The sequence below is a fragment of the Pongo abelii genome, chromosome 1 (assembly GCF_028885655.2).
Source record: "Pongo abelii isolate AG06213 chromosome 1, NHGRI_mPonAbe1-v2.0_pri, whole genome shotgun sequence".
Taxonomy (NCBI): domain Eukaryota; kingdom Metazoa; phylum Chordata; class Mammalia; order Primates; family Hominidae; genus Pongo; species Pongo abelii.
In genome coordinates this window covers 19668243-19690988 of record NC_071985.2, presented here as the reverse complement: position 1 = coordinate 19690988, position 22746 = coordinate 19668243, and the positions used below count along the sequence as shown (strand labels likewise).

Genomic DNA, 22746 nt, shown 5'->3' with positions numbered 1-22746 from the left:
CACCAGGGCTGCTGTGTATCTGAGAAGGAGGGTCACAGGTGAGCTGTCCCAGGTTAGTTAGGTAAGACTTTGAGCTATCCTTCCTCTTGGGTCTGTTCTCTTTATTTTCTAGATCATTAATTGAATATCTTTCACTAGAGTTGATTTGTAAGAAGTTTAGCAAATAGTATTTAACTGCCCACTGACCACATCAATTCATTTTGGAGCACAGACATTTCTACCTCAGTCACTCAGTGCTGCAGTGTTTGTGTTATTTCCTTGGGGAATTACTTTCATTTTTCCTCTATCTCATCTTGCCCTTTAGCTCCTAAACCAAGAAGCTTGTCAGGAGCAGCCTGTGTCCCTCACGGTGGTCGGGCCTGTCTTAGACGTCCTGGCTGCACTGCTGCGGCAGGGGGAGGAGGCCATTAGCAACCCCCACCACGTCAGCCTGGCCTTCAGCATCCTTCTCACTGTCCCTTTGGACCATCTGAAGCCACCGGAGTATGGAAGCATCTTCCCGAGGCTGCACAACGTGCTCTTCTCAATCCTGCAGTGTCACCCTAAGGTGAGAAGGAGGGTGGGAGCGGCAGGCAGCTTTTCCTCTGCGAGCAGGGTACTTGAAGTCTATAGAAAAGTGGCAGCAAAACTTTACTGTTGCAGGATAATAATACAAATAATGATTGGCTAGGCAAACTTTCTCTTCCAATAAATTTCAGAGCCAAGTGGTTTCTCAAGCATAAAAATGCTAGACCTTCATACTGGGCTTTGCGAGCGAGTTTTTCTTCATTGGATCTGGTGTTATGAATAGTGTTTGTATACTACAAGTTGAACACTTCTAATCCAAAATGCTCCAAAACTCGAAACTTCTAGAGTGCTGACATCATGCTACAAGTGGAAAATCCCACTCCTGACCTCATGTGACTGGTCGCAGTCAAAACACAGTCAAAACTTTGTTTCATGCACAAAATTATTTAAAATTATTGTATAAAATTACCTTCAGCTGTGTGTATAAACATATAAAGTGAAACATGAATGAACTTTTAAATTATATTTAGATGGGTCCCATCTCCAGGATATCTCATTATATATATGCAAATATTCCAAAATCTGAAATCTGAAACACTTCTGGTCCCAAAGCTTTAGGATAAGGCATACGTAATCTATACTATTTAAGGAAGCTCATTAGAAATTACTCTGTTTTGCTCACCATGTATTTAAATAAGCCACCCACTTGCATAGATCTCTTGCTGGGCTTATAATTCAAATGGATATAGGGAGTGAGGCATTCTGAGTTCCAGTTTTATAGTATGCTCTTTTTTAAGTTAAACTGAAACTAGGGATAAATGTCCCACAGGAGAAATACAATTCAGCTAACATTTATTGAACATTTGATATGTTCCACCCCTATAGCAAGCCTGCAAAGGGGACAGTAATCCCATTTTATTGATGAATAAACTGAGGCTCAATGCCACCAAATAATTTGACCAATGTCACTTAGCTGAGTCTAAACCTTAGACTCAAGACTTGTTATCTTTGACGAGTGTTCTTTTCATGGTGCCACCACTGTGTGTGTGGCTGACTGTATGTGTAGGAACTCACAGATATGACAGTTAATACATCGCTTAATGACAGATACATGTTCTGAGAAATGTGTCGTTAGGCATTTTTGTTGTGCAAACACCATAGATCGTATAATACTTTCACAAACCCAGATGGTACAGCATACTGCACACCTAGGCTATGGGGTATATCTAGGCTAGAAACCTACAAACCTATACAGCACGTGACTCTACTGAATCCTGTAGACAGTTGTAACACAATGGTAAGTATTTGTGCATTTAAACAGAGAAAAGTTCCATTAAAAATACAATTTTATAATCTTATAGGACCACTGTTGTTTATACAGTATGCCTTTGACCAGAGTACTGTTTTGTAGTGCATGGCTGTGTATCATGTATTCATGCACATTCAGGTATTTTTAAGTGTTTTGATATCCTAAGGATAGAGATCTGCCAGCAATGCAGTTTTTAAGAAAAATATTCTCTGGTAAGCTAAACACTCATGACATTGGTTCTAACTCTAAAGCCTTCCCCCATTAACAATTGCCTTTGGCCCTATTTATCTTGTCAGCATCTTTGTTTTAAAATCTCTCTGCTGGTGTTAGATTTGTATGTGACTGTACAATATAAATGCAATGCAGATAAATTACAAACTGAAATTACAGGTGCAGGATTTCATGAAGTTGATGAAAGTAATACTAGAAAGCAGCTTGATTCTTCTGCAAAACCATTAGCAAATGACCATTTAGTGGAATTAGATCATTTAACGAATGGAGAAAATTGACAAGGATAATGACATGGTATTATAGTAAAGAATGATGTGAATTAATCATAGCTCACTCTCATCTGTTGGGGTTGTGTAGGGAATCTGATGGATGATCACAGCATCAACAGTGTGCATGGTAGGCCCACATTGATGTAAACACGCAGCCAGAATCCTCTTAGGTGCATCTAAAGGGTATAGTAAGAAGTCAGCACAGCCAGCATACCCAGCAGAATGATCAGCAGCTAGTGCTGTTCCAAGCACTTTACATGGCTTAGCTTGTTCAATCCTCATCATAACCTGTCATCCTCATTTTGCAGATGAGGAAACTGAGGTGCACACATACAAAGAAAAGCTAGATGATTTGTTCAAGATCGTAAGGAGCCAGAGTGTGAACCCAGATAGTTCCAAAAGGATTTGTGTGCTTTTCATCAGTATGATAGCAAAGGATTAAGAGAGGGTCCTTGGGGAACGGATGAAATGCAGGAATACTTTTGCAAAAATGACTTCTTTCTGAATATGCTGCAAAAAGTCAGTAATTTGACATGAAGAATGTGGTATTATGCTATCAAAAATTTTGTTGGACAGATTATGCCAAAGAGAATAATCCCAACACTTGACTTACTCTTGTTCACTCTCACACGTGGTGGTCAGCAGTGGTGGGTGTGTGCTGTGTCTCCATCGTCCAGCATGGTAACCACTGGCCACAGCTGTCTTGACCACTTGAAATGTGGTCAGTATGACTAGGAACTGAATATTTAATTTTATTTAATTCTAATTAATTTAAATATAAGTAGTCATATGTGGCTGGTGGTGCTCTGCTGGACAGTGTGTGGTTGTGATTCAGACCTAAAGATGATTGAGTATAAAAGAGGCATGTTTTGTCATCAAAATCTCATTTTCTTTCTTTTCTTTTTTTTTTTGAGATGGAGTCTCACTCTGTCGCCCAGGCTGGAGTGCAGTGGTGCGATCTCAGCTCACTGTAACCTCTGTCTCCTGGGTTCAAGCAATTTTTGTGCCTTGGCCTCCCGAGTAGGTGGAATTACAGGCACCCGGCACCATGCCTGGCTAAGTTTTGTATTTTTAGTAGAAACAGGGTTTTACCATGTTGGCCAGGCTGGTCTCCAACTCCTGACCTCAGATGATCCGCCTGCCTAGGCCTCCCAAAGTGCTGGGATTATAGGTGGGAGCTGCTGTGCCCGGCTGAAATCTCATTTTTCGAGATGAAGTTTTCAAGCAGACCTTTTCACCACTATTAATTGAGAGGTTTTGGTCCCCATTTTAAGTGCATTTGCTTTAACGTAATCTTTTTTTTTTGTACCAATGATACTTGAATATATTAATTAGTGTTGTTCCTATTATTGTTTATTTCTACCCATTTCCAGAATGGATTAGCACCAGCTTAGAGTAAAAGGTACAGACTCAGCAAATTCCAAACCAGGATTGCCTCATAGACCTCCTGAAGTTACGCAGTGTGGGTTCTCTACCCTAGATAGTTAAAACAAGGGTCAAAGAGTCTAATACAAGATGGGTGAGCAGTGACACCAGCATGTCCAGGCGAAAGGATGTGGCTACCCCTGGGCACACACAGCTGGTTTGAGTGTCCCGATAGACAAGGCTAATGAAATAAATATGAGCTCCTTTAAAGTAGAAAAACGTAAATAATCATGTATGTACTTTTACATTCTGTTATCTGTCATTACAGGTAATGGTGAAAGCCATCCCTTCTTTCTTGAACTCTTTCAATAGATTGGTGTTTTCAGTTATGCGTGAAGGGCGGCAGAAGGACAAAGGTAATTTGGAGTAACATCAGATACAGTTTCAAATGTATTTATCATGAGGTGTGGCTGCTGGCCACATATGTTACTGAAAATAAAACTACTCAGTTGTGTTTAAATAAGAGAAATGATATCAAATGGATACTCAAAATGTATATATTTTTTAATTTCAAATGGTCACATTTTATCTTATCCAAAACAGTGGATGAATCAGGCATCTCCTTATTGAAATAGTTCCTTTTCTGGGAAAAAAAAAAAATCAGATTTAGGAAATGTTTACTGAGCATGTATATCATATAAAGGGGATATAAAAATGACTTACAACCCCATTCCTGCCCTTAAGGAGCTTATAGTTCAGTAGGGAGATGAAAAGGAACAGGCAGGTATAGAGCAATCTCATTTTATAAAAGGGATAAGGTCCTGTCACTCACTGTTCCAGCCTCACCTTGGCAAGGGTGTGTTTGTTTACTAGGGAAACACTTAACTGCCATATGGCAATAGCATATATTATGTGTACAATTCATTTTTCAGCTTTGAAGTTGATTCTTGTTGAATTTCTAATTTGAGGGAGACTTTCATTATTTTAAAAATTGCTGGCCGGGTGCGGTGGCTCATGGCTGTAATCCCAGCACTTTGGGAGGCTGAGGCGGATGGATTACCTGAGGTCAGGAGTTCAAGCCCAGCCTGGCCAACATGGTGCCCTGTCTCTAATAAAAATACAAAAATTAGCCGGGCGTGATGGTGGACTCCTGTAATCCAAGCTACTCGGGAGGCTGAGGCAGGAGAATTGCTTGAGCCCGGGAGGCGGAGGTTGCAGTGAGCTGAGATCGCGCCATTGCACTCCAGCCTGGGCGATAGAGCAAGACTCTGTCTCCAAAAAAAAATAAAAAACAAAAAAAAATTGCATGAATTTCGATTTTATATTGCAGTATTTTGAAATTGCATAGCGTGTATCAGCCCTGTACTGTCTGATGTGCTAAGCGGTAGGTCAGGGTGTCGGCTCAGATGCTCTGGGACCATAACTCAACTCGGGGTGTCAGAGAAGACCCTGTGACCGTAGTTCTGGGCCGACTGGAAATACAGGAGTGGTGCTCAGCTTCTCTCCCACCATTGTGGTTCAGTTTTGTAGACCTAAGCAATAGCCCTTTAACCAGACATCTTTTGAGGAAAGGAAAAGGGCATTGTTAACACTAGGCTTCAATTCCTCTGCCTGGTTTTGGGATCAGTCAGTGGCACAGTTAGATATTTCGCTTCTTCCTGTATCTGGTGCAGAGCATGTCAGCTTAATATTGTGAATCAATTTAGGAGCAGCCTTAGTAAACAAGTTTCCCCTCCCATGCCAGCCTCAGCCAGTTGGTGGTGGCTGCCTACAGTTCTGTGTCAAGGCCTCTCCCATCATGTCTGAGCTCAGCAGGGAGGAATCCCTGTTCTTGTAGTCATGTCTGCCTGGACGGAAGGCCGGGGCCTTGCTCAGCAGTGGTGGAGCACAGCCTGGTCACACTGCCACAGGCACGTCCTTTGTCATGTATTTGAGGAAGCACAGGAGCACATCACACTTCTGGGGCTCTGTGCTGTGTTCATGTGAATGTAGCTTCATCATCTTATCTGCTAAGACCTGGTTCTCAGACATATTCATGGCTTAACTGAGTAGAGTTTTAACTACTGTCTCTTTTATTGGTATCTAATATGCACTTTCTAATGAGCATGCATTAAATTGGTGGCCGAAATAACAAATGCTATGTATTCATGTTGTAAATAGCATGTATATGGTGAACAGTCTGAAAAGAGAAGAAACAGTCGATGTTAGATATTAAAGCATATCACTAAAGTATATTGTCTGTTGAAATGCTACATGAATGTTAACAGTTGACATAATTTCATACAATTACATTGATCCAGAAAAATTACATCTATAAAAGATGTCTGTATGCTTATTCATGGTCTTCAAAAAACGTATGCCTTCTAAAAATCAAATTTATTGAGTTATATACAATGTATGCATAACAAATTGCTTCTGTTTAAAGTATGCAATTTAATGGGTTTTATGTATATATGAAGCCATCCCCACAATCAAAATATAGAATATTTTCTATCATCCTTAAAAGATTCCTCTTGCTTCTTTGCAGTTTTTTCTCCACTCTGGTCCCAGTCCCAGTAACCCATCTGCTTTTTGTCCTTATGGATTTGTTTGTGTTTTCTGGAGTTTTATAAAAACATGCCTACCATTGTGCTGAATGACAGCAGGGAAGGTGCTCTGGTGTGTGCTGGAACTTCCCCATGGGCTGTAACTCAAGCTGTGGGGACACTCATGCAATTAGGATTCTTGGGAGGAGTTTGTTAAGAGGCCCTGGACGGTCCTGACACCATATGGTAGGAAAAGAACTAGGAATCAGAAGTAAATCTAAGAAGACAGTAGAATGTCTGCTAATGATAATTGAGTCCTATGTCTGTCCACCTATAAAAGGCACATACACAATTTCTGAAATGTAAGGAGGCAAAGACATAATTTAGGGTATCTCATTTTTTAAATCATATGTTGTTGGTAAATGATTTTCTCCACTTAAGATAATTTTCAATTTGTTTTCCATTTTATGCCTTTCTTACAGAACTCCATCTTGTTTGTTTTTTTTTTTTTTTTTTTTTTTAGTAATCCCAGATTTCATCCTAAAAATCTTGATTACTTTTCTGGTTAGACTCTTAAAAACACCCGAGCACTCTTGAGTTTTTAAAGTGTCCTTCCCTTTGTTGTGTAGATAACTGTTTGGACATATCTGTTCTCCCTTATTCTGTCTGCAAAATAAGCCAATTAAAGAGTCTGGGAAAACATGTAACACTTGAGATAATTTTCACCCATATTAAAAGTCTAACATAGAAGAGTTAAAATGTGCTGTTTTTAAACTAATTGGTTGGGAAACACTTTGCTGTCTGTAGGAAGCACAGATGACCTGCCAACGGTCCTAAAGTGTGCACGCCTGGTTGAAAGGATGTACAGCCATATCGCCGCACGAGCTGAGGAGTTCACTGTGTTTTCCCCATTTATGGTGGCCCAGTACGTGTTGGAGGTACAGAAGGTAAAATTGGGTTCAATGTCTTTCACCACGTGCTGTGTTTATGGTCCTTAAGCAGGGTTTCTCAACCAAAATGGCAAGTGGTGTTGTGGATCTGACAGTTCTCTGTTGCTGTGTGCAAGTTTTAGACAGGGTTTTGCTCTCTCACTCAGGCTGGAGTGCATTAGTGCGATGATAACACACTATAGCCTCAAACTCCTGGGCTCAAATGATCCTCCTGCCTCAGCCTCCCAAGTAGCTAGGACTACAGGCATGTACTACTCCATCCAGCTAATTTTTAAATTTTTGTAGAGATGGGGGTCTCCCTGTGTTGTGCAGGCTGGTCTCAAACTCCTGGACTCAGGCCTTCCTTTCTCCTCAGCCTCCCCAGTCTCTGGAATCCTGTTTATTTCAAGGTGTTTAGCAGCATTCCTACAGGTTTATTGTAAGGACCAAATGAAATGACATACAGAGGGCTCAGTGGTGCCTTGTACACAGAAAATGCTCAATTATCTGTCTTGCTGCAGCACAAACTTTGGGGTCTATTTTGGTTAGTTTTTGAGTAATATGAAAGGAGAGGAAATGTTACTCAGGTCCAAGAACAGGAGCTCTCATAGGACCAGGCTTAATGGAGACTAGAAAGAGGAGTTCTAGACTTCAGGATTCTGGGATCCCCTCAGCTGCAAGAATTCATGTATCTTTACTCTGGGAGTGTGTCATTCATGTGACTCAGCTGCTGTCAGACACTCAAAGTAGATGACAAGGTGGAGATACAGGTAGTTGTTCAGATAGACAGATAGATTAAGAAAAAACATGTTTGTCCAAATTAATCTGACTTTTTGATTCAGTGTTCTGGATAATTCATTATTCAACAGTTATCTTTTTTTTTTTTTGAGATGGAGTTTTGCTCTTTCTCCCAGGCCGGAGTGAAGTGGCGTGATCTCAGCTCGCTGCAACCTCTGCCCCCTGGGTTCAAGCGATTCTTCTGCCTCAGCCTCCTGAGTAGCTAGGATTATAGGTGCCCGCCACCACACCCAGCTAATTTTTGTATTTTTAGTAGAGACAGGGTCTTGCCATGTTGGCCAGGCTGGTCTCGAACTCCTGACCTCAGGTGATCCACCTGCCTTGGCCTCCCAAAGTGCCAGGATTACAGGTGTGAGCCACTGCGCCCAGCCATTCAACAGTTATCTTACTTTGGAATGTCATTGTGCTATTTTCAAAATTCCACAGATTCCTGTGTGACCCATAGTAAGTTTACTACAGAACTTTGTAAATCTAGGCTGTATAAATCTTGGTTTAAATTGACTGTCATAGGCTTGAGCAAAGTGCGGTGTATTCTTCTGACTGTCTTCTTCTGTATGTATAGATATACATTTATATTGTGTTCAATCTCTCTGTAAAATACCCATTTCCCCTTTGTAAATCTTGTAAGAACAATAGTAAAATCACAAGTAAGCTTGTTAGGGTAGAGGTGTCAGCATTTGTCCAAGGAGGCTGGGTTGAATGGGCTTCCTTAGAAAACCTGGAGCTGCATCACTTTTCATCCCTGCTCCTGTTTTAGATACATCTAGAACTACTAATACATCTAGAACACCTGGTAAGAGCTGCGGATCTTGAGAACACCCCTTCACGTTGTCCTTTGACCAAGATGTGGGCTTGTAGTTTGGTTTCATTGCAGTTATTTGGCCTTTTTATGGAATCTTAATATTTCCCAAGCACACCAGTCATTAACATGTAAGCTTTTGACGAAAGAAAAGCTGGCATTATTTTCTGTCTTACTGAATAATAAAATGAGACATAGTGATATCACTTCACTAAGGGCCAAGAAGAGAAGCAGTAATTTGAACCCTTCAGTCGCTAATTATTATTCTGAAATTTACTTTATGGAAAGTCTCTGGCTTCCTGGCCTCATTATTCATGTCTAATTTATGCTCATTAGTTATATTTTATTTTTAATGTTGAAAGCCAAAGGCTTTGGGAATTAGCTAGGGCCATAGCCTCCCAGAATCCACTGGCACCACAGTCCATGTTTTATCTTTCATTTTGTTTTTAAATTCAGTAATGAAGAAAATATTCCATATGCATTAGCGGCTTCTGCTGAGAGAGCCATAAATCTTTCTAGACCAGCATGTTTAAGTTTAATTAAATACCAGATCTAATGCTAAATAGATCTCCTTTGCATTTTCCTTGTACTTCTGCAGAGTTGAGTATTGCTGGTGGAACCTGTCAGTAGTCAGGGAAGACCACCTGGTGAGATGTGTCAGTCAGGAGAAGGGGCAGCTCCAGAGGCCTGCTTGTCTTCTTTCCTCCAAGCAGTAATGAGTCCCCATGGAAACATGCAGGGAAATTATGGTTACTTTCATCTCTTTTTTTACCTGTAGACCAAATTTACAATGTCCCTCTACAGATGCTCCTGGACTTAGGATGGGGCTGTGTCCCGATAAAGCCATAGTATATTCAAAATATCATTAGTTGAAATGCATTCAGTACTTGATAAACCTGTTGTAAAAGTGAAAAAATCGTAAGTTGAACCATCGTTAAGTCCACATGTTCCTTGACTTAATGATGCAGTTATATCTGGATAAATCCGTTGTTAATTCAAAAAATGTTAAGTCGAAAAGTGTTAAGTTGAACCATCTTAAGTCAGGAACCATCTGTATGGTGATAGCTTAGAATAAATAGTTTGTGCTGCTCATCTTATCTAAGGTTTTTAAAAGCTACTTAGTGATGTTTTCATTTGTTGGCCAGTAATCTTAGTGTTGTAGAAATTGACTTTTTTCTTGTTTTATAAATAAGTTATCTGAAACCTAAAGATTTAAAGTGGTTGTGTTGTCTAAAACCTACTGGCCTTCCTTAGTACCCCCAGAGCTCTTTGCTAGAGGCTGTCTAGCTGTGTTTTCACTACTGAGAAACTGCGTAAACAGTTCAGAGCATGGGCTCTGGGCTCAGACTGCCTAGGTTCAAGTCTCAATGCTGCCAGTTATTAGCTATGTGACTTTGGGGAGGTCACTGAACCTCATTTTTTGCCTTTGGAAGTGGAATTATTTATTTAGTAAGTGATAATTAAATGAATGAACAAGTATGAATAAGTAGTCCACTTACAAAGCCCTCACCCTGCCAGTATGATCAAGGACTTTGTTTGTGTTTTTGTCTGTTTTTTGTTTTGTTTTGTTTTTTCTTTCCCTCCCAATTACCTTGCTGTAAAATTCACAGACAAGCCATTCTATCTTCGGTCCTTGAGTGTTGCTATCATCTATAAAATGGTAAAATTTAAGATGATCACTTGTCAGAAATTTCTGAACTATCACATGAAAAGGATCATAACTTTGAAGAATAGCATCATCTTAGAGACAGAAACAAATTGCCTCTTTAGGAATGTACTTCCCAGTGGTTGCCTTTGTGAATCAGTTCTTCTGGTTAATAAAATATGTCCTCATTAGAAACTGTGTTTGCAGAGACACATTAACTCTTTCAGGTTATCAGGGTAGCAATAAATGATCAGCCAAATTTCAGGCCTGTCTGCTGATGCTCTACCACTGCTTTGGTTTTTTTCTACTTTTTAAAAGTAATGGTAAAATACATCTAGTATAAGGTGAATTTTACAAGCTTAACTGTTTTATGTGTGCACTTCAGTAGTAGTACATACATTCTTATATTGTGCAGCCATCACCGCCATCTGTTCCCAGAACTCTTCATTACTACTGCTTTTTAGTTTCAGTTACTAGGATTTCAAACTCTGCTCAGCCCACATTTAGTTGAAACCTGAATGGATGTGGTAAGTGTGAAGAGAACCTGCTCCCCCAGCCTTTTAGGTTGGTTTGATATTAGTCTGAGTCTCTTCTCTGGAAGTTTGGGTGGAGCATCAGATAAAGCCAGGTTGGAGCTGGCTGCCACCCCCACTCCTGTGCTCCAGATTTTAGTTAACCCTGAACTTCAGGGGAGAAGTGCATCTTTAGGTATGAGGACCAGTTCAGCCATTCCAGGGCTGTTAGGAATTAAGTGCATATTGTGCTGTTCTTGACATAAATAAAAAAGGAATCTATTAAATGGCAATCATGAAATCACTTCTGCTCTTGGGTGATATGATGGGATCTAATTACTAGTGTAGGCTTATCAGTGGTCTGTTTTGGTAGTTTCAGAGCCTGCCTGCTGCCTTGCTCTGGGGTGAGATGGGGTCATAGTGTTATAGTGAACGTAGTTGTCATTGTCCCACAGGGTTGGCATAGCTTCCAAGGTGACTGATGGCGTAGAAGAGTTTGACACAATGGGCAGGCAGCTTATCTTCTTCTAAGGTTTTTAAATTTAAAGACTCCAGTTTTTTAAAATGCCCCTGGTAAACATGTAAGCATCATTTACTGAACAGCAAAGCCAGCCTTGTGCTTTCATGGAGTTTTATTCCAGGTTTGTGTTTGCTTGAGTTAGCTTCTATTTCCCCAAAATACAAACTTTAAAAATATGAGTATTTAAATATTTGACTTAGTAACAAAATTATAGTTTACAAGTGAATGTCAATTTTTTCTCAATATGGAGATCAGTTTGAAATTGTCAGTGCGTCCCAAGACGTTGTCGGCAGGTGGTGCGGCTTGATCTCTGCCCCCAATTGTTCTCACAGAGGTTTGCCTTTTTCCACAGGTGACCTTATATCCAGCTGTGAAAAGTCTGCTGCAGGAGGGCATTTACCTCATCCTGGACCTCTGCATCGAGGCTGACGTCCAGTTCCTGCGGGCCTCGCTGCAGCCGGGAATGAGAGACATCTTTAAGGAGCTCTATAATGACTATCTCAAGTACCACAAGGCCAAACATGAAGGAGAGAAAAGATATACGGCCTAAGGCCGTGGGACAGAAGAGCTGCCAGGGACGCTGTCCAGAGGCTTTGGCTGCATGGTCTGAAAGAGCTGGAGAATGAAAGACTTAAGATGTTCTAATTCATAGTATTGGTATAGATAGAAAATCCTTTGGGGTTTATGGAGTATATTTTGATGTATTTTACATCGTGTTTTTCTTACTATTTTTTAATACATAGTTTTATGCAGTAAGTATCGCAATAGAATCCTGAAAATTGACCCTGGGATGAGATTAATTCAATAGAAAAATTGCTGACTCTCGGGACGTTTCTGTGTTTGGTTCTTGTTTTGGCTCAGTGGTTTGGTGCTCCCTCGTCTGCACTAGGAACTGCATAAAACTTGGCTTTTTACTTTGGGTACATGGGCATATAATTCAGCCCTGTTTAAATATATTTGCCTTTCACATTCTTCGAGTAACATGGGAAGTATTCTTGAAATGTCACTTTTTCTGCCTTCCTTCTAAGTATGCTTTCTGAAGAAGTCAGGGAAAGTTAAAGTCTGTGGCCTGAGGTGTCTGCTCTGGGTAGCGATAGCGGGCACCTCAGGCAGGTGGGTGATCTTTAGCACAGGTGCCAGGGCTCCTGCCTGCTCCTCCTGCATTAGCTCTGTGAAGTTCATTTAGGAATTTTTTTTCCTATTCAGTTTAAGAAATAATCCTAATTGTTTTTTCTTATTATCTAAGCAATATATTTTTATTATAGCAACCTCAGGAAAGAAAAATAAAAGGATAATTAAAAAAAACTCATTCATAGTCTCAGTTACCTAGATAACCTCTGTTGTCACCTCGGAGTATCTTGTTTTAGTCCCTTTACTATGTGTATGTATATAGATGTGTATATAAATATATATAGTAGCTAAATTGGATCATAAATGCATTTTTTTAAAGTTACCTTTTTACCTGTGTAATATTTAAGTAACTATGGGTCAGTGAAAACATTTGAGATATATTTTTTATTGGCTGCGTAGTAGTCCATAGAGTAGATATTGTTGTTTTATTTAATAAGTACCTCATGGTTAGACTTAGGTATCTTTCCAAATTCCCTTTTGTAGATGGTGCTTGCAGCCGAACTGTTTTCAGAAGATGAATTCTCATGAGTTGTGTTATTTGTCAGAAAACCACATCATTTTTAAAGGATTTATATAAATATTGCCAAGTTGCCCCCTAGAATATGTACTAATTTATTTTCCTGCTAGTGAGTCAACTTTAAGATTATTGATTTTTGTTTCTTTGTGCTTCCTTGATAGGAGAGAGATGTTATTCTGTTTTGAATTTCTTTAATTACTAAGAGATTATACATTTTTCATATTTACCATTTTTATTTCTTATGTAAATTATGTGTATATAATTATCTTCTGTAATAGCACATTTCTCAATTGGGATATTTACTATTTTTCTTATTCATTGTCTTTGTGGGATTCATGTTGGAATTCCCTTTTCAGTTAGTTCAAAATGCAGACTTTTAAAGTTATTTGAAGGATCATCCTTAAGCAAAGGCTTTTTTTTTTTACACTATATTTTCAAGCAGATGTGATTGGAGCAGACAATATAAAATGAATGTCTTTGATACCTAAGAGAAATGGCCCGTGTTTTATGCTCCACATTTGATTTTATTTCCTGTGCTATCTTGTGGGGGCTGGGGGGCAGTCCTGCCTTACGCACTGCGCATGTCATCTGTTCCCTTCCCTTCCTCATCTAGACTGTGTGTGTGCAGAGAGGCTTTCAAAGCTTTGGCCACCAGAAATGTCTTTGGCTGGTCTGGCATCCTTTCGCTTAATGCTTTGTGTTGACAGAATTTTGTTTCTGTGGTAAACTCCCTGAAGGAGCCTCGAAGAGAGTCTGGTGGCGCCATTTCTTGTTCACAATTGGAGATGGGTGTTGGCGTGAGCGGGTGACCTTTCAAGGACACGAGCTGTAAACAAGCGGGAGCTAAAACACGGTCTTAGGTTTGCCCCTGGTTCAAGTGCCCAGACCGGAAGCTCACTGTCTCTGAGGCCTTCATGGAGCCATGGCTAGTTTTTCCTGTGCTGGAAGTTCCTGAAGGCCAGAGGTGAGGGGACCATCCTTTCCCCCTACCTTGGGAATGTTGGGGGAGCTGACGAACGTGGAGCAGTTTGTCAGGTGTCCTGGCGGTGGCACTGCAGGGCCTTTAGAAGGGAGTGCAATGGCTGCCAGGTAGTCAGCCTTGAAGGAAAGGAAGGAAGAAGAGAAGGCTGGGACTCCACCTCCTCCCTGCACAGCTCTGAAGGGCTCTCTGCTGTGTTCCCATTTCTGGGGAAGCAGTCACAGGTTCCTCACAGTCATTTCTATTTGAACTCTAAACGCTTCTCAGCAAAGAATTTGTTTTAACTCTATTTTGCTGATTCATAGGGTAGAAGAAACGTGTTTCCGGCTGGCAAATATGGAGGCTCTGTTGTTCATTTTTATCCTGTTAGAATAGACCTCACAAGCAAAGAGAGTTGGCCCAGCCAGCTCTCCACATGGCAGAGTCGGGGACTCAGCTGGGGAAACGGCAAAATGCTAGGCTTCAGAGAAACTGTCCCCACCGGACTTGCTATGGCTCCAGACCCCCATCACCTGACAGATGTGTGTGAATGACCTGTCTGTACCAGGCACGGAGACATGGCCCTGGTCCTCAGGGAGCTTTCTAGTAGGGGACATTGACAACGAGCCAGGAAACAAATAGGCCAGGGGGCGATCGTGGGGTTGGCAGCAAAGCAGACAAGTTCAGTGGCTGGAGAAAGAGGTGATATTTGAACTGAGACCTGCCTGGGTGGTGAGAGGCACCCCTGGAAGGGCCTGGGGTGCTGATCTTTAATGACTGCACTGAATCCATGTGGCAGCCTGGTTTTGGCTGAGAGCAGACACCTGAAGGGAGGGGTGGGCATAAGGGGAGTTGGGCGAGAGAAGGCTCAGTGGGGTGACTCTGCCTGGGATGTTGCCTTGGGGGTCCTGGACAGTATACATCAGGGGGCCCCCAGTGGCACAGACAACACACAGCCCCGTTCTCGACCTTGCCCTTGACCGCTGCTTGTGGACCACAGTGGGTGGGTCTCCTTCACAGCCTGTCTTCTGCAGCTTCCCAGACTCAAGCCTCCTACAGTAGCTGTGGAAACTGCCCAATGTTAAGGAGTGATGTGAAGTCTCCAGAAAAAAAGACAGCAAGGAGGGGGTGTGTACTTAAAGGGATTTGGGGGGAGTTTTTTTTTTCTCGGTTTCTCTTTTTCATTTTTCTTTGGAGACAGGGTCTGGCTCTATTGCCTAGGCTGGAGTGCAGTGGTGCAATCCTAGCTCACTGCACCTTCCAACTCCTGGGCTCAAACGATCCTCTTGTCTCAGCTTCCTGAGTAGTTGGGACTACAGGTGCACACCACCACAACCAGCTAATTTTTAAGTTTTTAGTAGAGATAGTCTCACTGTGTTGCCCAGGCTGGTCTGGGACTCCTGGCCTCAAGCAGTCCTCCCTTCCTTGGCTTCCCAAAGTGCTGGGATTACAGGTGTTAGCCCCTGCACCCGGCCCTGGTTTCTCATAACTCATAGAGGTTACTTTGATTTATTGCCAGCGTGCCAGGCTATAGCCTGAATTCTTTTGTCTAATAAGCTCACACATTTATTCTTTATGTCTCATAAAAGCCACTGTAGAGGGAGCAGCAGTGTCGTTTTTGATTCCTCGTCCCCTTGTGCAACTTCTGAACACTCTCTTTTTTTTTTTTATTTTACTTTGTCGTTTACCTTTTCCAGCTTTTCCAGCAGACAAGTTCAGTGGCTGGAGGGAGAGGTGATATTCACCCTTTCCCCCTCAGCCTGTATGTCTCTCATGTCTCTTTAATGGATGTTACTTCTGTTGCCCTGTACCTTCTTGTCGCCCTGTACCTTCTTGTAGCCACGTCCTTCCAACACCATTCTGCCATCCCCACTCACTGACTTCTCTGCCCTCCCTCCCTGGTGTGTCTGGGCCACCTCTCCCAATCACTCCTGCTTGCTGGTGACCTCTCTTCTTTCCCAGTGTTCCCTCTTGTTTCCTGCTGATATTTTTTGTAGCCTCATGTCCACACTGGGGACCCTTCTGAAATGTCCTGACCCCACGTTCCCAGGACTGCCATCCCTGCCCATCTGCCATCGCTGATGTGAGAACTCACACTTGAGCCTCCTTGTTGGACTCTTCCTGGCTTCCCTTGCTCCTTTTTTTTTTAAGAGGCTGGAGTACAGTGGTGTGATCCTAGCTCACTGCAGCCTCCAACTCCTGGGCTGAAGTGCACCTCCCACGTCAGACTCCCAAGTAGCTAGGACTACAGGTGCATGCCACCACGCCTGGCTAATCTGTTTTAAGTAGAGATGGGATCTCGCTCTGTTGCCCTGGCTGGAATTGAACTCCTGGGCTCAGGTGATCCTCTTGCCTCGGCCTCCAAAGTGCTGGGATTACAGGTGTAATCCACCGTGCCTGGCCCAATGAGCCTGTTTGTAATGTCCTTTCTTTGGCCTGCCCTGTTGTCCCTCTACCCAGCTTGTTCCTCGTTGCCACCGTGACCACTGTGCCTCACTGGCATCCCTAGGTCTGGTGCCTCCTTCCTCGGCTTTGGAGTCCCCTGATTGTCCTGCCCTCCCCTCAACTCCAGAGCCAGCTCTGTTGAGGGAGAAAGAAATGGAGTCATGGGGATTGATTCTCTACAAAATCCTGTTCTCTCTCTTCTGCTGGGGCCACCTATTGGGAGGAAGATCTCTTTTTTTCATCAGAGGGAGAAACATCCATGAGGCAGCATAGCTTTGGGATGTTAGGAGCTTGTGGAGACTGGATTGTTTTAATGGTTTTAATGTGAAGTTCTGGTTGATGGTAGAACATAAATGTTTGGATGAGAGGAAGGAAGAGGTTTGTGAAATGCTCCAGAAAGAACACAACTAGTAGTAGTGGGAGTGGTTTTTCATTACAAAGGAGGATTGAGGGGATGTGACTCAGCAGACCAGGCTCAATGGAGGTGAAAGTGTGCTGGGGCCTGGGGTGAGAAACACACTCAGAAAAATGAGGCCATGGGAAATCCCAGCAGTAACGCCTGGCCGGCTGCCAAAGTGGTGATAAACAAGCACCCACGGAAACACAAATCAGTGTACAGCCCTGCATCTTCCTGTACCTTAATGTCATGCTGGAGGGCATGGCCAACTGTTTCCCAACTATGTCCATTTCAAAGGCCGAGAATGGCTGTTCTTGTGGGGACAAATGTGGGTGCCGGTGACATTCAGTGTCTGGTATTCTCTGACTTGGCATGCAGCCTGCACTGGTATTTTCTCTAAGCCCTCTTTGAGCTTTATAACAGATTAAATCAGGCACACAATCTCTTCCCATCTAACCATAGCCCTCTGTCTCTCGAGTCTCTGCTATCACTTTCCCTGCTGTTTATAGACACACACAGAATACTCTTAATTTATCTTGAGTATCGATCCTGTTATCCTCCCACATTTCCATCAGCCTTTTCTCTGGACTACAATTGTAAGGAGTCTACCTTTAAAAAGAAATTATAAAACATTTCTTTTTTCCAACTATTTTCTAAATAGTCCTAGTGGTTGTCCCTCCATCTTCCTTCAAAACCTCCAAAGAGTCTCCTTTCAAAAAACAAATTTCTGTTTTTGAAAAGAATTTCCAACAATTATAAGGAGTCTACCTTTGCTCCTTGGTCATCCTTCCCATCGAAACTGCCCTCTGAAAGACAACTGGGTCAGCTTCAGCCACCTGGCTTCACGAATGTATGGTAGGTCCTTGACCGTCACTGGACACCCTTAGCTGGTTGGACCCCCCGCTGGCTCTCTGCATCCTCTAGGGCCTCGACTATCTGATGCTCTTGCTTACCTTTTTCTCTCCCTTCCCCTAAAATACTGGTGTCCTCAAGGATTAGTCCTTGACAATTCTCTCTAGACCTTCTAACTTTCCTGACCTTCCACTCCCCATGTCACCATTGCCTCCGGGCAAGTCCTTCTCAAACTTGCCAATTTCTGCTCATTGGATTGAGTTGAAAATCTGGAAGACATAACTGATTCCTCACTCTCCTTCAGTCCAGCTCTCACTAGCGTCTTCCCTCTTTTCTTTTACTGTCTGCGGTCCCTCATCCTAGAGATTGGTTCTAAATAGTCCTAGTGGTTGTCCCTCCATCTTCCTTCAAAACCTCCAAAGAATCTCCTTTCTTTTTTCTTTTTCTTTTTTTTTTTTGAAACAGGGTCTTGCTCTGTTGCCCAGGGTGGGTTACAGTGGCATGATCTTGGCTCACTGCAGCCTCCGACTCCCAGGTTCAAGCGATTCTCCCACCTCAGCCTCCTGAGTAGCTGGAACTACAGGTGCGTGCCACCATGCTTGGCTAATTTTTATATTTTTTGTGGTAGAGACGGGGTTTCACCACAGTGGCCAGGCAGGTCTTGAACTCCTGACCTCAGGTGATCCACCATCCTTGGACTCCCAAAGTGTTGGGATTACAGGCATGAGCCACCACACCTGGCCTTATGATGACTTTTGGAAACTCCATCTAAAATCCCACCCACCTGCCTTGACCATACTGTCCCCTTTTCCCTGCTTCATTACTTTTTCCTCAGTATGTGTTGCTCTCCAATTTACTAGGTGTTTTGCTTATTCATGTTGTGTGGTGTCCTTTTTCCCAGTAGAAGTTAAACTCCGCATATGCAGGGATCCTGTTTGTGCTACTCACAGCTATGAGTATGGACCCGGAATGGGCACCTGGCACATAGTAGGTGCTCAATTAATACTTGTTGGATGAAGAATGCCCTGGGAATACTGGGCTTCCAGCAGAGTAGAACAATTTGAAAACTGTGCTCCACCCGCCTGCCTCCATAAATGTCAATAAATGCGTCTTCGTAGAATAAATATTTGAAAAACAAGTGACTGTGTGAATTAAATTTTCCATGCACTATGTGTGGCTGTGTGGCCTGACTGTACAGAGGCTGCAGTTTACAACAGCAAAGTGTTGCTGATGCTCCCTATTACAATGCGTCATTGTTTCACTAAATACCCACAGCTTAGGTTTTCAGAAAATCTGGAAATGTGACATTAGCTTCCTGATTGTCTCAATTTCCAGATGCATTCATCCCTAATCCAGCAAATGTCAGGAGGGCTGCTTTATGCCCTGGGGGCTGAGGTTTCAGCACCTGTTTGCCAGACACTTAGTTCTGATCATCATTGGGATTGGAGATACAGGCAGAAGACAGCTCTGCCAGATTCGACTTTCTGATGAGGCTCCTGTGATATGCACTGCTGCTGGCGCTGGCTTGTGGTGCTGGAAATGCAGGGTCTGGTGGCTCCCTTTGCAATGGGAAGTTTCAGAGGAGCTGGGCTAGTGAAAAGCAGCTGTTTGGAGCAAGGGCACTGGGGAGACTTAAATGTCCACTTTCTTCTGGGATTCTCTGGGTGGCATTTGTATGCCACTTTTGATTGACAGGTTGTCAGAATGATAGCATGAACGTCCACGGCTGGTGCCTTACGCGTGCATGCAGCAATTGCTAATGGTTTCCTCCAGCTTCTTGAACGCATATTCATCACAGATGGGGCATCAGTCTGAGGGATTCTTCTTCCCTCCTTAGAAGACAATGGGGAGAACTGCCAAGGTTCCTTTCAAGGTCTCCAAAAGGGCAAACGTTTCTGTCTTTGGAATGCTCACTTTGGAATGCTTTATGGAAAACTGTCCAAATCCCAGGTGGTATTTCCTTTTGCTGTGTGGTGGGAGCAGGTGCAGTGATTCAGATGGCTGCATGCATTGGACAGACACCTGCAGCAGGGCAGACAGAGCTGTGAGCTGGGGAAATAAATAGCTGTTCTTGCCTGTGGGCTTCTGGAGTACGCAGGGTTTTGTAATTAACCTTTTGTTTATCTTATTGAGCAATTTTGTTGCTTCTTGCTAAGATGCAAAGGACTTTTTGTGAAAAGACTATATAAGCAGAGATTAGGAGATGGCTGCTCAAAACCCAGAGAGTGGTGGGGGCAAAATACCCTCTCTCATCTCAGAATCCGTTTTAAATCTTCATCTAGTTCTTCAGTAATCTGACAGCTGCCTCACTCTGGCTAGTCTTGGGCTTCTGGTGTGTTTGAAGGCTGCGCTGTGCTGTGTTGAGCTCCCTTCTCAATGCTCAATTCTTGAGTACCCTCAGAATCAGAGACCTGGGGTGTGTCCAGGAATAAGAAAAAGCTAACATGCTTCTACTCAGGAACTGTAACTTCTACCTTTCTCCTCAAGGCTGAGGTTTTTAAACTGGCCTTCAGGGGAGCCACAAACCCGCTGAGACCCCATACCAGTTTCTGCTTGTATGTACACTTTTCTGGGTGGGCCTGTGGCTTCCATTGATTCTGCCTTAGTGTAGGCTTCCAGAAAGCAAAGTAAGAGATGGAGGACACAGGTGCTATTACTTTATTATGGAGTTCAATCTCAGAGAGCAGGAGTGAGGGACGTGGGGCACCAAGTGTAGAAAGAGCTAATAGGAGGGCATGTTCTACCCCTGCCCTGCGGGCTGCACCTGCATTGTCTGGGCATCTGGTGGGGGAGTGGGGAGGAGGCCTCTGTCAATAGAAGAACTGGGGCCGGTGGTTTGGTGCAGTCAGGTTGTCTGTAGGAGGTCAAAATCCACACAGCTGGAATGAGAGACAGGTGAGGTCCAGAGGCTCTGCAGTGGGGCAAAGAGGTATCTGATGCAGATTCTCCAATTACCTGCTTAACTTCAAGTCTGCTTCATACAGTTGTATGGTTTGTGCACTGCCCAAAGGTTCCTGGCTGAGGGAACAAGTTGGGACCAGAATCTGACCTGAGCTCTCTTTACAGAGTCTTGTACCTTTGTCCACCCAGAGCAGGTACCTTTTCCAAATTAGCTCAGGGGGAGCTCTCTTCACCTGGTTTTCCAAAGTGACCAGTCAGGGGTAGGTTGCCCCCTGTATTAGTCCATTTTCATGCTGCTGATAAAGACATACCCGAGACTGGGTAATTTATAAAGAAAAAGAGGTTTAATGGACTCACAGTTCCATGTGGCTGGGGAGGCCTCACAATCATGGCAAAAAGCAAAAGGCACGTCTTACATGGTGGCAGACAAGAGAGAAAATGAATACCAAGCAAAAGTATGTTCCTCTTATAAAACCATCAGATCTCGTGAGACTTATTCACTACCACAAGAACAGATGGGGGAAACCGCCTCCATGATTCAATTATCTCCCACTGGCTCCCGCCCACAACACATGGAAATTATGGGAGCTACAATTCAAGAGGAGATTTGAGTGGGGACACAGCCAAACCATATCACCCCGTCCAGCCTCCTTTTCCTTAGCTCCCTTCACATTCTAGTTTCTGCCCGTGCCATCAGGCCCTGTGGCCCAGACCAGGCATCTTGAACTATATCCCAGACCCTTCTCATGAACAGAATCACTGCTCATAGGTCTTCCTTTTTTCACCTGCCCTGCGCTCTAGTCTAGATTCTGATTTCTTGTTGTGAGTTGGTGTTGCCTTGGATTTCTTGTGCCTGCTCAGATCTGTGGATTTGGCCCTAGGTCCTTTTTCTTTCTTCCTGTTGGCCTCCTCAGCTCCCTCCCTCCTTTCTGCCAGGTGCTCCCTGCAGGCCTCAGCATCAGGGCTACCTCTATTGACGGGGGATCCTTGGGCGTTAGGGCCATAGTTTTTCTTTGGTGAATAAATATGTATGGCTTATAAAACATATGTGTTTCTAAATTTATGAAATTATATGTATGTTTATACATTCATTCGTGCTTTCATTTAACCAACATTTATTAAGTTTTTTACATAGCAGAAACCACTTCATAACTGTGAAACTCTGGATAAATCACTTAAGTTTCCTGAGTGTCATTTTCTTCTCTGTGAAATGGAGGTAATAATGATTAGCTCCGGTGTGGTCCTGCACCTTGAACAAGATAGTGGACTTTAAAGGGCTTCATCAGATGCCAGCCCAGAAGGTGTCCAGTGGGTAAGAATGTCCCCCCGATGCCATCTCTTCACCTGGTTCCCAGTGGGGAATATGATGTAGTGGCTGCTACCCAGGAGCTCATGGCCATTCTGCCCAGTTCCAGTATACACGAGCTCTCTGGGGATGGCACCTCTCACTCTGCCATGCAGTGGTGAGAAGTAACTATTCTGGAATTGTCTTATCTCAGCCCTACATACTATCTTCAGTGTCTGTGTTTCATTTTTCTTCTAGAACATGCCTCCCAGAGTTGTTGAAAGAATTAAGCTAGGTGCTATATGAAGAGAACTTAGAACAGTGTGTGGCACATAAACAATAAGGGTTCAATAAATAGTGGCTGTCATCATCCTCGTCATTCTATAGCCAATGAGAGAAGTGAGTTGAAATAAAACCTGGCTTAAGAGCCAGGTGTATTGGAAATTATTTGCGTTGGCCCGTTGCCTGTGGGTGTCTGGAGAAAACCATCGGTTCCAGTTCCTGGAAACAGACCAAGCCAGTGCAAAGGTTTCTTGATGTAAGAACACAGTGAATCTGGTCCTGCAAGTAGGCAGATGCCCTGGACTGCCATCATGGTATGTGGCCTTGTCATCTGGGGTCTTGAATTAGGGTTTTCATCTCTCTGGGTTCACCTCGCACTGCTGCTTGGTCTTTAGAATAAAGATTGAGGTTATCAAGACCTAGAAAAATGACTTTTCTGAACTTGAAATATTTCTTTTGAATGCTCAGGAGGCAATATACTTTTGTTATTCAGAACATGGATTCCAAGTTAGATATACTCAATTTGAATCTCACCTGTCATTGATAAAATTATCCGTGTAACTTTGTGA

General features: G+C 43.0%; 1 protein-coding gene across 2 annotated transcripts in view; it reads left to right on the top strand.

The window, feature by feature from the left end:
- Positions 1–12238, top strand: part of URB2 (URB2 ribosome biogenesis homolog) — a 33135-nt gene extending 20897 nt beyond the window's left edge. For both annotated transcript variants that reach the window (XM_002809322.6, XM_054561780.2), the window contains exons 7-10: positions 305–547; positions 4010–4097; positions 7014–7153; positions 11762–12238. In XM_002809322.6, coding sequence (XP_002809368.3) covers positions 305–547; positions 4010–4097; positions 7014–7153; positions 11762–11959 — 669 coding nt within the window. In that variant the 3' untranslated portion in view covers positions 11960–12238. The remainder of the gene's footprint in view (positions 1–304; positions 548–4009; positions 4098–7013; positions 7154–11761) is intronic.
- Positions 12239–22746: the final 10508 nt, after the last annotated feature.